We start from the raw sequence: 15,200 nt of genomic DNA on the forward strand, positions 1-15,200 counted from the left end.
TTTGATAATAAATAAGTAAAAAAAAGGAACAAGTAAATATTCTTTTTAAGAGAAAAAAGTGATAAAATTACCAGGGTAAGGTGACTTTTCTTATATACTGTACATACCAGTTCATATTTTTCAAGATATAAATATTAAATATAGATATATATAGGTAGGTAGGTAGGTATATATATGTATAGATATATAGATGTAGATTTTCAAGATATAAAGTCATATTTTAAGAATGAGGTCACATTTGTTGAAAAAAAAAAGTAACCTGATGAGAAGTAAGTCTTGTCAAAAAAAAGGAAATCTTGGGAGTCTTTTTTTTTAAGTATCTTTTTGTGAAGCAAATATGTAATATTTTCAGAATAAAGCATCTTGTAAGATGAAAATTCATCACACTTCAAGACTTGTCTTTTTTTAGATTGTCTTTTTCAAGATAATTGTTCAGGAAGAATGTTGTATTTTTAAAAAGAAAAATAAGTATGTTTCATGAACAAAAGTCATAATATGAAGTTGGATTTCTCAATATAAATGATTTTTATTATTTTTTTTTTTTTAGAGAAAGCAAGTCTTCAAGCCACAAATAGCCAAGAGCCACTAAAATGAGCAAAAGATGAGCTGTCTAGGCGACCCTACATGCAATTGCATTGCTCTTTTTTAAAAAAATTTTTGGGCCCACATACATTTGACCAAGTAGCAGAACAGCCAATATATTTCTCATTCACTCTGCAGCCAAATTATTTTGCCTTTACCAACACTGCCAGTTATCAAGTGAAGCTAGCAGCTGGCAACATTAACACGGCGCTTGCAAAAGCCAAAATTTGCCGTCCTTTTTTGTTTTACCTGGTGGCCGTGAGGAGGATGGTGATGATGATGATGGTGATGATGGGTGGGCTCATGAGTGACGTGTGTCGTTGTTGTCGTCTGCTCAACACATGACACAAATCAGACAACACACTCTGGCCTTGCTCGTGCAACACAGGGGTGACAAAAAATTGCAAAGCCCTGTCATTTGCTTATGCGATAGCGTAAGCGCAAAAATTCGTAAGGCAACGCCAACGTTTTCATGTGCTGGGATGGGAGCTCTTCTAATATGTCCTCTGTGGGGAGAAAAAAAAAATCTGAATTTCTTGTGAACTCATAAAAAAAAAAAAAAATCTGGTTGATTAGAAACTCTTGAGGCAAGAAAATCAGGGTTGATTGCGAACGCTGATTGAAAAGAAAAATCTGAATACTTGTGAAAATAACTTGGATCAATTAAGATCGAAGAAAGAAATGAATTGAGGGTGACCATATACGAAAAAAAAGATCTGGGTTGTTGGTGAGCAATTAGAAAAAGCAGGATTCTCTCTACCCTTTTATAAGAAAAGAAAATGTCCTTCTGTACTTTGAAAACAGCAGGTTTAATTGCAACCAATTCTCATAAAGAGAAAAAAAAATCTAAATTGAAAAAAAAACTTCAGAAAAAAAACCATCAGAATTGGTTGAGCTCTCTGAAGAAAAAAAAAAGCCACATTTTATTGTTGACTTTTATAGGTAATTTTCAGAACTGGTTGTGACCTAAGACAAAGAATAAAATTATTCTAGATTTTGAATTCTTTTTCTAAAAAAAAAAAAAATCTTGGTCAATGGCAATCTCTTGATGTGACGCGACAAGAGACAATCCAGATGATTTTTGGATTTCTTGTGAACTCATCATAAAAAAACAAATGAAAAAATTGAGCAGTCACCTTATGTTAGTGGGGGGGTCGGGGGGGGTCCCAATGAACCTAGGAAATGAGTTGTCTCGGGTTTCTCGCCCTTGGCGGGGGTCACACATAGCAAACAGATCCTAGGTGAGTGTCCAGACAAAGCACAACTTTAAGAGCCCTAAGATGAAAAAAAATTATTGAATGTAGGGTTCCCTTGCCCGGACACGGGTCACCGGGGCCGCAGGCCTGGAGGTGGCGGCACGAAAGCGAGCACCTGGTGGCCGTGCCTGCACCAATGAGAACCAGATGGGTAGAGCCCTAAAGAGCAACACAGGTCCCTCATCCTATAAGATTACCACCAGTGTGTGGGGTCATAAGGTTCGGGTGCAGTGTCAGCTGGATGATGACCGAAGGTGGGGACTTTGGCGATCCAATCACCAGGTACCGAAACTGGCTCTAGAGATGTGGAATCTCACCTCCCTGGCAGGGAAGGTATCTGTGGTCGAGACGTTATGACCATATATGGTCGGGCTATCTTCCACAACATGGGCTCTGGTACCATTCCTCTTGAGAAGGGTTGGACTCTCTTCCACTGGAGTTGCCCATGGTAAGAGTATACTTAGTATACTTATTGCCCCCCGACTCGGCGCCTGTACTTTGGGGTTCACCCCGGTGGATGAAAGGGTAGCCACTCTGCGCCTTCAGGTGGCGGGAGGGGTCGTGACTGTAGTTTGTGCCGATGCACTAAACAGTAGTTCAGAGTATTCAAACGACTTGGAGTCCTTGGAGGGGTTGCTGGAGAGCCCTCCCACTGGGGACTCCATTGTTCTGCTGGGGGACTTCAATGCTCACGTGGGAAACGACAGTGACACCTCGAAGATCCGAACCTGAGTGGTGTTCTTTTAGTGGACTTCTGTGCTCACCATGGATTGTCCATAACAAACACAATGTTCAAGCATAAGGGTGTCCGCACGTGGACCCAGGACCAGGATACCCTATGTCGTCCTCCGATGATCGACTTTGTGTTCGTGTCATCAGATTTGTGGCCGCGTATCTCGGACAAGAGAGCGGCGGAGGTGTCAACTGATCACCACCTGGTGGTGAGTTGGCTCTGAAGGTGAAGGAAGATGCTGGACCGACCTGGCAGGCCCAAACGTATTGTGAGGGTCCGCTGGGAACGTCTGGCAAGAAACCCCTGTCAGAAGGAATTTCACTCTGACCTCCAGCAGAACTTCACCCCAACTTCAAAATAAAGCAATGATTATCTTTTTAGCATCCAAAGATGCTAAATCGCCGGCTTATATGATAGACATTCCAACTGACAGAAGAAGTCGGTGTCCGATCTCCCTCATAAAACACCAACGAGGCAAATACCATGACCATTTTGATTCTAAATAAGGGATGAAATGCTCGCCCTTCTGTTTTCACTCTTCCATTGGACACTGAGTCTGAGACGTTGACGCATGAGTGGCACCATGAGTCAAGGCCCGGGTCCTGCAAAAGCGAATACAACTACAAAAACAACCGCGACAACATACGATGACATGAGACAAAATACAAAATGGGAATGAAGAAAGTTATGAAAATCATGAGGATTTCCTATCCCCACCCGAATTCAGATTCCGCTAAAACATAGTCGAATGCGGCCTTGTATGCACAAGTGGATAATTTTTCCGGTTTTTAGCCCGCTTTGGGCAACAGTTGGCACAAAAGGAGATTACAGTGGAGGATTCTGCAACCAATCAGCAAGAATGCACAGGAATAACAAACATTTTGTCCTCTTATCTGCTTATAAAACGGTGTGAGCCGAAAAGCGTAAGCATTAAAACGTGTTTGATATTTTGGAGATACCAAGTGTCACGTGAAACCAAACAATTGCCAATGAGGTAGAAGATCTAAGCACAACAAACAGCCAATCGCTAGATACTTTTCCCCTGCACAGATCTGCTTGTTAAATAGTCAACCTGACAATTGTGAGCACAAAAAAAATCACATTTATTAATACAATACAAAGACGAGTCATAAACAGGCTGGGATTAGATGCTTGACCAATAAACAGTGATGGAATTTTAATTATTGTTACTACCATATTTAGCCGAGAAATAATGAGTCACTAACAATCCTGGTTTCGCTATTTATTTTTTTATCTCGCCAATCCTGCTATGAAACGGTCAGGCTGACAATCATTGGAGTTGAAAAAAAATGTTCAATGTTTTTTTTTTATGGTAATTATACACCTGGGCTGTGAGGTGAATTTCAACTTGCCGGTCTGCTCTTAAAACAGTCAGGCTGACAATCATAGCATTTTAATAAAGTTGTACTTTTTATGATAAGAAATGATATATGGTAACGTAACAACAGCAATCATTTTGCTCTCACTACTTTCTTCCTAAAACGGTCAGCCCGGCAACTGGAAGCATTAAAAACATATTTATAAGCCAAAAATGTCATATGGAATGCAACAATAGCCATTGAGTGGAAGCATTTAAAAAAAAAAAAACAATTAACCTTTGAATTATTGTTTCGACTGTAATCAGAAGATTGGCGAGACGAAATAAAAAGTAAAATTGATGGCGAACTATCATAAGAATTAAAAACAAATTAAACTTATCTAATATTTTTCTGACCAAAAAAAAAAATGGCATGGCTCAGGACCACATAGCGAGATCCAATCACGACAAACTTTTTCCCCTAACAAACTGATCAGAAAAAAGATGGGCCAAGAATTGTAAATATTACTTTGACAGACATGAGAATAAAAAATATCGTTGTGCTATAACAAGATTTAGAGAACAATGCGTGTGTTACCGTGATACAAAACTGCCCACATCACGACAATGTTTGTTTTTCTTTTATTAAAAAGATGTCTAGAACTGCTGAGTTACCAGACATGCTAACAATTAGGCTAGCTTCTTTGTCTGGAGTTTGGATAGGATCAGACTCTCGATTGTCAGTATGGACAAACACGACCATTAAAAAAAAAAAAAAACAACAGCAATCTTTGTCGGATTTAGAAGACAAATTTATAGTGCTACAAAATCATCCAGATGACAGCAATACTTTTTCAAGACATCAGACGTGGTAGGGAGCAGGCTAACAGCGAGCGCAGCTTCTTCCTTCGCTACTTCCTATTTTCTGACACTTGGGATAGCCTGCAGTGCCTCTCACAGGTCAGTACTGTGTCAAACTTAAATCATGACAGATTCTTGCTTGTCGGTTGACGGACAAAAAAAATGTCAGGTGTGTAGCAGGTTTTAGAAGTTCATGTGTATATTCCAGTAGTTTTCAAAACTATTTGTGCTGAAGTAATGATTAAAACCTCAAGAACTGCCAAGTTACCAAACAGATAAATAGCTAGCATAGCTTTTTTCTTCTATCTGGAATCCTTGATGCCATGTAGCACATACCACTGTTGTGTCTTTAACAGGTCAGTCTAAGTACTACATGAGGTTAAAATCATACTTGACTCTTGGTGATTGATGGACAATGAAATTAATTAAAAAAAAAGAACTTCTACAGTTTTCTGGAACATAACTCTTTTTGTGCATAGAACGTAGATAATACAGTACTCCGTTACAGTCTTTTAAATTGTAGTCAGTTATCCTCATCTCACTGAAACGGAATCCTGCTGACCTGAAGTCACTATTCATAGAGCTGATGCGGCGCCACAGTCCACCATACCACACCGAGCGGAACAATTTCAGAGTCTTTCACCCTTACCTCATCCGAAACTTCCTCTATCACCTCCTCATCCTCCTCTTCCTCCTCCTCCTCCTCCTCCTCCTCGTATTCTTCCCCTTCCACCTCTTCCTCGTATTCTTCCACCCATTCCTCTACATACTCCTCCACAATATGCGCCATCCTGGGAACGCCTCAGAGGCTCTATGCAAACAAGATCTTTCAGGACTTTGACTTGGACACTGGGGCTGATATTTAAAGTGCCGCAAGGGTACCAGAGAAAGAGTCCTGCAGTGTCTTCTTGAGTCCGTAAGTCCCTGGCCATCCACTAGGGACCGCAGTTCCTGTAATCCAACTTTTTGCCCTGAAACCACAAAAAATAAAGAGCGTGAGTGAACCCTCGACCACCAGCACAAATGTGACTCGTCCCCTGCAGCCAAAAAGTGGGCCTCCACGATTTGACGGCCGGTGACAGCTGCAGCCTCAGCTATTTCGCATGTAAACCAATGCCGGCGCCTGATTGGGTGGCCGATTCTAGCTAACCATGATGCCATGCCTTCTGAGGCTAAGGGTTAAATATAGGACTCACTTTTTTTAGCACTACAAAACAAGATTTTCCATTAAAATTGGGGAAAATGGCATGAAAACCAGATGATAAACTGATAGTTTTGGCCACAAAATGCCAACATCCAAAGCTCTGATCAGGTTCAGTTCTGGATCAGGTTTAGTTCCAGGTGGTCTAATTAGAATGCGAAAAGCCATGCAGACCAGATGGAAACACCCCAAATTTTGTTTCAGGTTTTTGGTTGCTTACCGGTTAGTGTTTTAATGGTCTCCCAAAAGCCGCCAAAGCCTCCCCCCAAGCGTCCCTCCGAAGAAACGCTGGCTGACAGAGTCCCAGATGAGGCTACTTCTACTCAGGTGGTCATGTGGTCACGGTGGCCAATCGCATATCACGGCCACTCGGGTTACAAATGCTAAATATACCAGAAGAGATCCCCTTTGGAGAAGAGCACCTGTTGGGGGGAGAGGGTGGGTGGGCATCAATACATCAGCAGAGAAAAAAATAAGAAACATTCTGGATCGGGATGTTGACAAAACTCGTTCGGGGGGTTGTTCCGAGGTCTAAGGAGGTGGTACAGAAAATGTCAGGTTGGTGGAAGTCGAGGTAGAGAATCCGTGGAGGTCACCCTCCCGGATCCAGCCTGGAATTAGGTCAGATGAAAGGCACGGGCTAGACTATGTCACAGTCTAGCTATAATAAAATCCTCCACCAAGCTTTCATGAAACATTCAGCACGTGTGAAATCAACGTGTGACTGACGATCATCTTAGATCATAACCAATCAAATGTGGCCAGGGGTCATTTTCTGGAACAGAAAACTGCAACAAGATCTTACATAATCAACCCATTCTGAGGTTCAAGTGTTTAACATGTTCTGTGAAATTTGACGTGGAATCTTGATCTGATCTGGTTTAAGCTTGAATTCAAAGGATAGCACATTTTGCTGAAACATTAAATTTAAAAGGATCTGATGAGACAAAAGTGAGTGAACACAAAAGTTTTACATATATTTACGTGGACGCCAAATAAACAATCTGCATATGATTTGGATTCGACCTGATATTTTAGCTTCAAATTAGTCATGTTTTATTCGCTAAACTGGACATTGCCATCTCTAAAGTGCATGATTACAAAGCAGCTTTAGCTTGCTGCATTAAGACTATTCAATGCAGAGGAATAATTGGAGTGATGGTATTACTTTGTCTTTGAAGAACCCCCTGGAAATAGCCAGTGCCATTTGAGCAAAAATATCAGACTTCCCGTGTCCTTTTCTGCAAGGTTTCTTGAGATGGTGTTTTTGTGGATTTATTCAAAACAGACATACCTACTAAATTTCCGGTTGCTTAGTGATACTAGCTTTTGGGGCTGAATTTTAAAAATATTTGAAGGATTCCTGGAAAAAGCCAACGTGGACATAACGTGGCCTCTTCAGAACAAAACAGACAACTTCTTGTATGTTTTCAGACATGGCTTCGAGTGACTTTTTACAAGCAAGGTCTACTCATAATGGACCCAATGGACCAAATCTTCCTAAAATCTTGAAGGACCCTTAGGAATGACCAAAATTACAAGATGGTAGCTTCAAACTAATTTATTAGTTCTGGTGTGTTTTCAGGCATGGCTTCTAGAGACTTATGTGGGTTTATTTGTGATAGACATGGCTACTTAATGTCATGTTCATAAGTAAAAGACACTTCACCCAAAATCAGTGGACCCATTGAAACTCCCCAAACGACCTTGAATATGTCTGGTTTGGATCAAAATAGCAGACTTCCTGTATCTTTCATCTTATGATGCCTTTTTCTGGGTCGACTTATTCTAGAATAGGCTCCCACATGTCATGTCGCTCAGTAAAACTGATTTAAGGGGCTTAGTTATGAGTTTTTTGTTCAGGTCCAAGCGGGGTGGAACAGTTGGCGGAAGGTGTCTGGGGTTCTATGAGATAGAAGAGTCTCCGGTAGGATGAAGGGCAAAGTCTATAAAACAGTGGTGAGGCCGGCCATGATGTACGGATTAGAGACGGTGCCACTGAAGAAAAAACAGGAAGCAGAACTTGAGGTGGCAGAAATGAAGATGTTGAGGTTCTCGCTCGGAGTGAGCGGGTTGGATAGGATTAGAAATGAGCTCATTAGAGGGAGAGCCAAAGTTGAATGTTTTGGAGACAAGTTTAGAGAGAGCAGACTTCAATGGCTTGGACATGTCCAGAGGTGAGAGTCAGTATATTGGTAGAAGGGTGCTGAGGATAGTGCTGCCAGGCAAAAGAGCGAGAGGAAGACCAAAGAAAAGGTTAGTGCATGTTGTGAGAGAAGACATGAGGACTGTGGATGTTAGGGAGGAAGATGGACAAGATAGGCTTGGATGGAAAAATATGACACGCTTTGGCGACCCCTTATCGGGACAAGCTGAAAGGAAAAGAATAATAATGAGTTTTTTTGTTCCATCCATTCATCCATTCTCAATACTTCTTATCCTATTCACAGTCACAGGGTTCTGGACCTTTTCCCAACCGACTTTGGGCAAAAGGCAAAACCCTGAACTGGTCCTCAGTCAGTCACAGGGCACATAAAGACAGACAACCATACACACTGTCACTGACTGGTAACTGAACCCACAATGTGCTCATCAAATTCAGGCAAGTGTACCACAACAACTTAAGTGTCTCCAGCTTTTTATATGTGTAAAAATGAATTTGCATGAGTGGTATTTAATTAGTTTGTTGTTGTTGTTTTTTTACAAAGTAATACAAATCAGCATCAAACTAATAATAATCATAATAGAGTGAGACTGTAGTGGGGGTGCGTATGCCGGGCGTCAGTGGAAAAATATGAGCGGTTCCCAATGCCAAGTAGCCCACAACAGCTGATGAGACAGATGAGAAGACAAAAACAAAAACAGATGACTGTTCATGTTATTTATTATTACTATTATTTTTTTGCAGGTGATGTCAGTCGCATAGAATGAAGCAGATAAAATGGGCGATGACAGGAGGGATGGGTCACTGCTGTTTGGGCTACGATCGGGTACATTTCCATAGCAACATTCTCATCCTGCTGGAGGAGAGGCTGACGTCTCGCCTGGGGCGGAAAACGAATTGTGATAGACTTGGGCAGCCTGTGGGTGCTGGCACCTGTAAAGTGACCTTTAAGCTGACTCATGGACCAAAAGGAACATTCTAGTCAGGAGGAGTGTTGTTGCAACGGTCTGCCTGTAGGGGCAGCATTTGGCTCTCTGGCCCTGACCTTGTGGAGATGAGGTAAACGTTAAGTCTTTGAACTTCGCTGCTCGGTTCACATGCAAAGATGAAAATTCCAATGTTTTATGGTGTAGTGTCACTAATTTATCTAGTGTATATATTCAAAATTTGGAAGCAATTGGTAAAAAAAAAAAAAAAGATTTTGGTATGTATTGTAAGGTAACCTCTAGAAATGGCCAAAGTGTCCTGAAAATGGCAGATTTAAAACAAAAACAAAAAAAAAAACTGGAGTTCATCAGAATTTTTGTATTTTCAGGCATAACTGCTTGAAACTTTTTTGTGGGTCTACTCAAGATAGACAGGTCTAACAAATTTCATGTTGCTTAGTGAAACCAGTTCAGTGGGCTTTTTTCAAAAGATGTCAGCTTCCGTCTTTTCGGGGATGGCGGCTCTAGACCCATTCTGGTCCGATTCTGCAACATTGTGAAAATACAAGATCTCAATCCCACATCCAGAGTCCAGGTTTTCGTTCAAGACGTGATCTCAATTTACCGCTTACCCTCCTAGTGGTACGCACATCCATGGCAGACGTGAAAATACATCAAATGTGCGTTATGATGACCTCGTTGTTCAGGAAAACCCTCAGTAGACACACTTGAGATCAACAGATAAAAACATTTAATGACAGAATGCATCTCTAGGGGGTACGTCGTGTGATCAAACCTCCACCAGTCCCACACCAATCCCCTCCACGTCATCATCACGCCGAGCGTCCATGTTGCTACAGGCACCATGTTAAAACAATGTTGGACCGGACGCATGGTCCGTGGTCCGGTAATACTGTTCCGAGGCAGTGGGGGCTGCACGAGAGGACCTTCATCTTGTTGACAGAAAAAAAGCGTGCACTTTAAATAAAGTCCTCAGTCCAATAAATTATCACACAAGACATAAGAAGGTCCTCAAAAAAGTTTGGTGGGGAAAAAGACTCAAGTCAAGCCTCCTTCTCCTCGTCCTCCTCATGATGATGATCCGAGTCCTGGAGTGAATACATGAAGTTTGAGGGGCCATCATCTGACACGCAACCGTGACATCATCCACTCGAGACCCTGACACAAGCTGAAGGACAAAACAAACAGAGGCGTCTTCAGTATTTCCATCTAAGATTAGATAGCCTAGAAATTTCCAATTTCGCCCTATAATGGACACTTTGCATGAAAATAGTAAGTTCTTTTTATTCATTTGTGGGCCAACTCATGATCAATGTATACAACATTTTATGATCCCAAGTAAAACTGGCTTCAGGGGCTGATTTTACTCAACGATTACAAGGAAAAAAATTATTAAATATTTTTGGCATGAATTCTTTTTGTATGATAGATTGTCAGCCATTGCTACATGAATTTAGCTTCAGGGGCAGAATTTTCAAGATTGGTATGGACCCCTGGAAGTGGTCTGAAAGAGCTTAAAAAGGTCACACGAAATGAAAATGTCATGTTGGCTCAAGGAAACTGGCTCTGTTGACTGAATTGTCCCCCATAAAATTGGGGAAGGACACTTGGATTTGCCCAAAATACCCCTAAAAATGGCAATTTCAAAGCAAAATTGGAGACTTCCTATGAGTTATCAACCAAATTTCTTGTTGCTAAGTGAAAATAGCTTCGTGGTCTAAATTTACGAACGATTAAGGACTCTTGGAAGTGGCTAAAATAAATCAACAGCGGCCACGCCAATTTAAAATGGCAGGTTCCCCATGTTGTTTCAAGAATAGATTCTATTTGTGACTGAACTCATAATAGACATGTCCACCAAATTGCATGTTGATCGGTGAAACTGACCGTTTTCTGTCAGAAATTTGTTGTTTGAAAGTGTTTTAATCCCTGCAACCAGAAGGTCGCCGGTTCACAATCCAATGTCATCATTGTGTCCCTGGGCAAGACTCTTAACCCACGTGAACGAATGTGGTTGGAGCAGAACGGCAGCCACGGTCAAGTCCGACTGCCGTGGCTATACAAGTAACTTACTAGGGGGTGACTGTGGTGTGAATGAATAATTTGTGCAATTGTAACGCATCATCAGTGTGCCTTGAAAATGCAATATTATTATTATTGTACGAGCAAATATGCTCGACTTGAATCACATGTGGGTTGTTAGCGTGTTGTTGTCATATCCCTCACCCCTCTCCGGTGAGGGCACAGCAGGCTTGGATATGCCATTGGTGGTCTTTGATGGCAGTGAGCTGCAGGCTGTGCGAGATGTCGGCCACCGACATGCAGCCCTTCACGTCCTGCTTGTTGGCGAAGACCAGGAGCCCCGCCTTCCTCAGGTCCTGTACCAAATAGCAATTATTAATTCTAACACGTCATACATGAAATTGTAAAATATAACTGTCTGCATATGCTGTCTCTTACTTCATGCGCCAGCATCCGATACAGCTCCTCTTTGGTCACTGAAATTCGTTCCCGGTCGGTGCTGTCAACCACCACGATCACAAACTGAAACAACAATGTGGTTAAAAATAAATGATGTTCAACACAGAAATATATCAAACCATGTTTTACTATGAAGAACTTTTTTTTTTTACTGTGTAACATCTTAATCTTTTTGTATACAGCACTGCATGCTTAGGGAACTGCATTGTAATTTGCGTTGTGGCGTGAAGTGTAATTACGCAGAATGAAAGAAGATGGCAAGTTAAAATAAAAGAAAAGGAGATCTACAGGAAAATATTAGTCCAGGACACGTCAATAATACTATCACCAGCATTATTCTTTCACATGTCTTGGTGTGGTTCCTGGGACTGCTGCTTCCTTGAGCCTGCCAGCAACCGTCACTGCGTCTATTGAGAGAAGACGACTTCTTTGCTGCCTACGCTGCATCCGCCGACGCTTACGGTCCCCTCCTCCCCCCTTATTCGTCTCTTCAAGTATATTTTAAGTGTCTTTGGGTGGTGAGAAATTATTTAATTACCCATTTATTTTTACAGGTACAATATGTAGATAAAATTGGACCAGAGTTAGGTAAAAGCTAATTTGCATCTGTTGCCCCCCCCCCCCAAAAAAAAAACAAAACAACACAGCACAACAATTACAGAATATAAAAACATGCATATTATACAAAAAATGGACGCTGCGTATCATTTGGCAGTTCTGCAGTGTTTTAGCTATAGCATTCTGACATATTTTTACTCTTAATTTTCAAAATTACAATATTGTATTAGAAACAAATCAAGGAACATACTCACTCATTTACAGTTTCCCTGACGCGCTGCACACACACTCACGCAGCTGTGGCATGCCTGCCTACAATAATTTCACCCTAAAGCACAAAACGGGTTGCCTTTCTTGTCCTTCATACTACAGCTGAATTACTGTACATCACATACAGTAGTACAACAACATGGCAGCTGTGTTATGACTATTGCACATGTACATCACAATGACGATGCTCAAACAATAAATTGGGTAGCACTACCATCAGCAGCAACAGTTCACGTTTCAGTAGTACAACCAAAAAGGTTGTGAAATGTTGGTGCATTCTATGAATGGGAGAAATACTACCATCTAGGAATTTTTTACGAGCTCACAAGTACAAATTAAGTAGTAAATTTAAGACTGTATTCGATAAATTATGCCCAGAAGAGAAATTCAAGTGACAAATAAAACAGTACAGGGGCCAGCAACATACAAATAAATGTTGTTGTTTTCCTTTCAGCTTGTCCCTTTCGGGGTCGCCACAGCGTATCATCTCAGATGAACGCATATATATGTTTGGCACAATTTTTACAATGAATACAAATAAATATTTTTTGTTTTAAAAAAAGTTTTCTGGATGCTAACTTTGCTTTTTCAGTTTACAACTGTTTTTGCTATAAGAGAACACTGAGTTGAATTAGGTATACCCAAAATTTCCACTACATTCAGGTACAGAAGGGTTTTCTCATTTATTCTGTCTAAAACAGAAAGCATGCATTGCTACCTCTGTGTTAGTGTAGTAAGTGTTCCACGAGGACCTCAGTGACTCCTGGCCGCCGATGTCCCACATGAGGAAGTGCGTGTTGTTAACGACAATCTCCTCCACGTTGCTGCCGATGGTGGGCGACGTGTGCACCACCTCATTCATGGAGCTACGACAAAAACAATGAAAAACAATGTTATCGGTATAGCTTGTGTCCAGGGCTGATCCCCCCTCACATTCTAATCGTGTATGAGCGATGGCATTGGCTCACAATCTTCAAATCAAAATGGTTACGTTCCTGTTCGGTTCGGGCCATGGGGTCCTTGGGACTTGTTCATATGTCCCGTTAAGATTTACATGTCCGCCCAGTTTTGTGTCAATTTACAAAACTGGTCTCATGGCTGTTCTTCTGTTTTGGTTTGTATTTTTTTTTAACTTTATAACAGTGTACAAGCCCTGGAATTCGAGCAAAAATTGCCTTCTTCATGGCTTAAACCAAAATACCGAACTTCCGGTTTAATTTTGGGCATGGATCCAGATATTTTCACGTTTTATGGCAGACATCTCCACCCAATTTTGCACTTTTATTCCTTTGATGTGCACCAAATTCTAAAAACGCTCTGACAATCTATTAATTTTCCAGAAAGATTGGCAACACCCGGTGCAAGGGCAATTCATACTGGACATACTCAAGTCAAACTACTCACAACTGGTAAAGAATGGTGGTCTTGCCCGCGTTGTCCAAGCCGACAATGATGACTTTGTGCTCTGGGAGACAAAAGATGACAACTGATGACAGGCTTCAAAGAGAATGTTGAGTCACGTTTTCATCAAACTGAGTCATCGGTTTTGCATTGTAGCAATTTGCATTTTTTCTCACGTACAACTTTTTAACGGTAGAATGCTTTTGTTATCATTAATAAAAATGTAATTTTATAACATTTTCCTCACACTACACAGAGAATTTCTACAACTTCAAAGATAACTTTTCCCTTTAGATCCTGACATTCTTTGAATAAACTAATCTGTACCAAAGAAAGTTTACTACTTTTTCCTTTGTTTTTGTTTTGCTTGAATCATTACACCTTTAAAAAAAAAAATACTTTTTCCTTGTGATGTTTTGGTATTTCACCATCTTTTTTTTTCCTCTTCTTTGTTAGAAACATTATATAACGACCACGTACTTGTAATTCTCATCATAAACTAACAAGTTTCTAGTTACTTTTTTAGTTTACTTTTTCAACAAACAAAATAAAAGTATTTCTTCCTTGTAAAAATTTGACTTGATTCTCATTATGGCCGACTAATTATTCTTTTCATTCGCATGTAATAAAATGTAAAATTGAACATTCTGGAATGAATGGTCCCGTTTCACAGGTTCACTTACGACCGATTGATGAAATCAATATCACCCCTGTCAGCAAAAACAATAATCGATAACCTATTAACTGGCCAATGACGCCCGACAGGAAAATTATGTGTGTTACCTTAGGCCTGTTAGAACTACGTTGCCTCAGTCTTTAAACACCCGTAGTCGTTCTTACCTTGATGGTTAAACAGTCTCCATAACTTAGTGAAAAGTATTCCCATGGCTGGAAAAGCAGCTGCGGTGCCTCGCAAAACCTGGAAGTTCCCTAGCGAGCTCGGGCTAGTCTAAATGCTAATTAGCCGTCAAGCCGTTTAAAGGCAAGCGCCATACCCGATTTAACGCCATAAACCATGTTCGTAAACTGCCTACCGGCTGTTTTGGATATGTAGAAGTGGGAAATTAAGGGTAAAAAATTAGACTATCTGGTGAAAAGGGAGCGGCGGTGTGCTGCTAGCTCAGTGGCTAACTTAGCAAGGTGTCAGCTGGGTAGATGACAGTGTTGCGCATGCGCAATGAGAAGCGTTCGCTGCATTATGGACACAAAAATGAGATGTCAGATTTCTATAATTAATACAAAAATGAAAAAAATGACTACCTTTTCCTCGTAATATTTGTTTGGTACTCTGACAGTACAGTATTCCAATTCATAAAAGTAAAAAATTAAATCGTAAATAAATCCTATCATATTTAGATAATATTGTGACTCTTGGTAAAATATTACAAAATTAGTTGTAACTATTATTTGTACTTAAATATCACAATA

At 40.7% G+C, this 15,200-nt stretch overlaps 2 protein-coding genes across 3 annotated transcripts in view; both read right to left on the minus strand.

Annotated features, from left to right (window-relative positions):
- The window catches only part of neb (nebulin), a 74,920-nt gene extending 72,635 nt beyond the window's left edge, over positions 1 to 2,285 (minus strand). The window contains exons 1-3 of the mRNA XM_061842271.1: positions 2,239 to 2,285; positions 1,913 to 1,997; positions 832 to 912 (exon numbers count right to left, since the gene is read on the minus strand). Coding sequence (XP_061698255.1) covers positions 832 to 912; positions 1,913 to 1,997; positions 2,239 to 2,285 — 213 coding nt within the window. The remainder of the gene's footprint in view (positions 1 to 831; positions 913 to 1,912; positions 1,998 to 2,238) is intronic.
- A 6,540-nt stretch (positions 2,286 to 8,825) lies between these two features.
- On the minus strand, positions 8,826 to 14,958 carry arl5a (ADP-ribosylation factor-like 5A). 2 transcript variants are annotated; one of them, XR_009798213.1, is made up of 8 exons: positions 14,613 to 14,958; positions 13,776 to 13,836; positions 13,090 to 13,237; positions 11,523 to 11,606; positions 11,289 to 11,440; positions 9,838 to 10,230; positions 9,674 to 9,768; positions 8,826 to 9,587 (listed from the first exon to the last, which is right to left on the minus strand). XR_009798213.1 is itself a non-coding variant. In XM_061842350.1 (6 exons), the coding sequence occupies exons 1-6, from the start codon at positions 14,656 to 14,658 to the stop codon at positions 10,182 to 10,184; spliced, it is 540 nt and encodes a 179-aa protein (XP_061698334.1). In that variant the 5' UTR covers positions 14,659 to 14,958; the 3' UTR covers positions 9,770 to 10,181. The 2 variants fall into 2 exon arrangements, 1 of the variants encoding a protein (XP_061698334.1); XM_061842350.1 differs by lacking the exons at positions 8,826 to 9,587; positions 9,674 to 9,768 and having other exon boundaries at positions 9,770 to 10,230.
- Between the last annotated feature and the right edge of the window lie 242 nt (positions 14,959 to 15,200).

This window comes from Syngnathoides biaculeatus, chromosome 14 (assembly GCF_019802595.1).
Source record: "Syngnathoides biaculeatus isolate LvHL_M chromosome 14, ASM1980259v1, whole genome shotgun sequence".
NCBI lineage: Eukaryota > Metazoa > Chordata > Actinopteri > Syngnathiformes > Syngnathidae > Syngnathoides > Syngnathoides biaculeatus.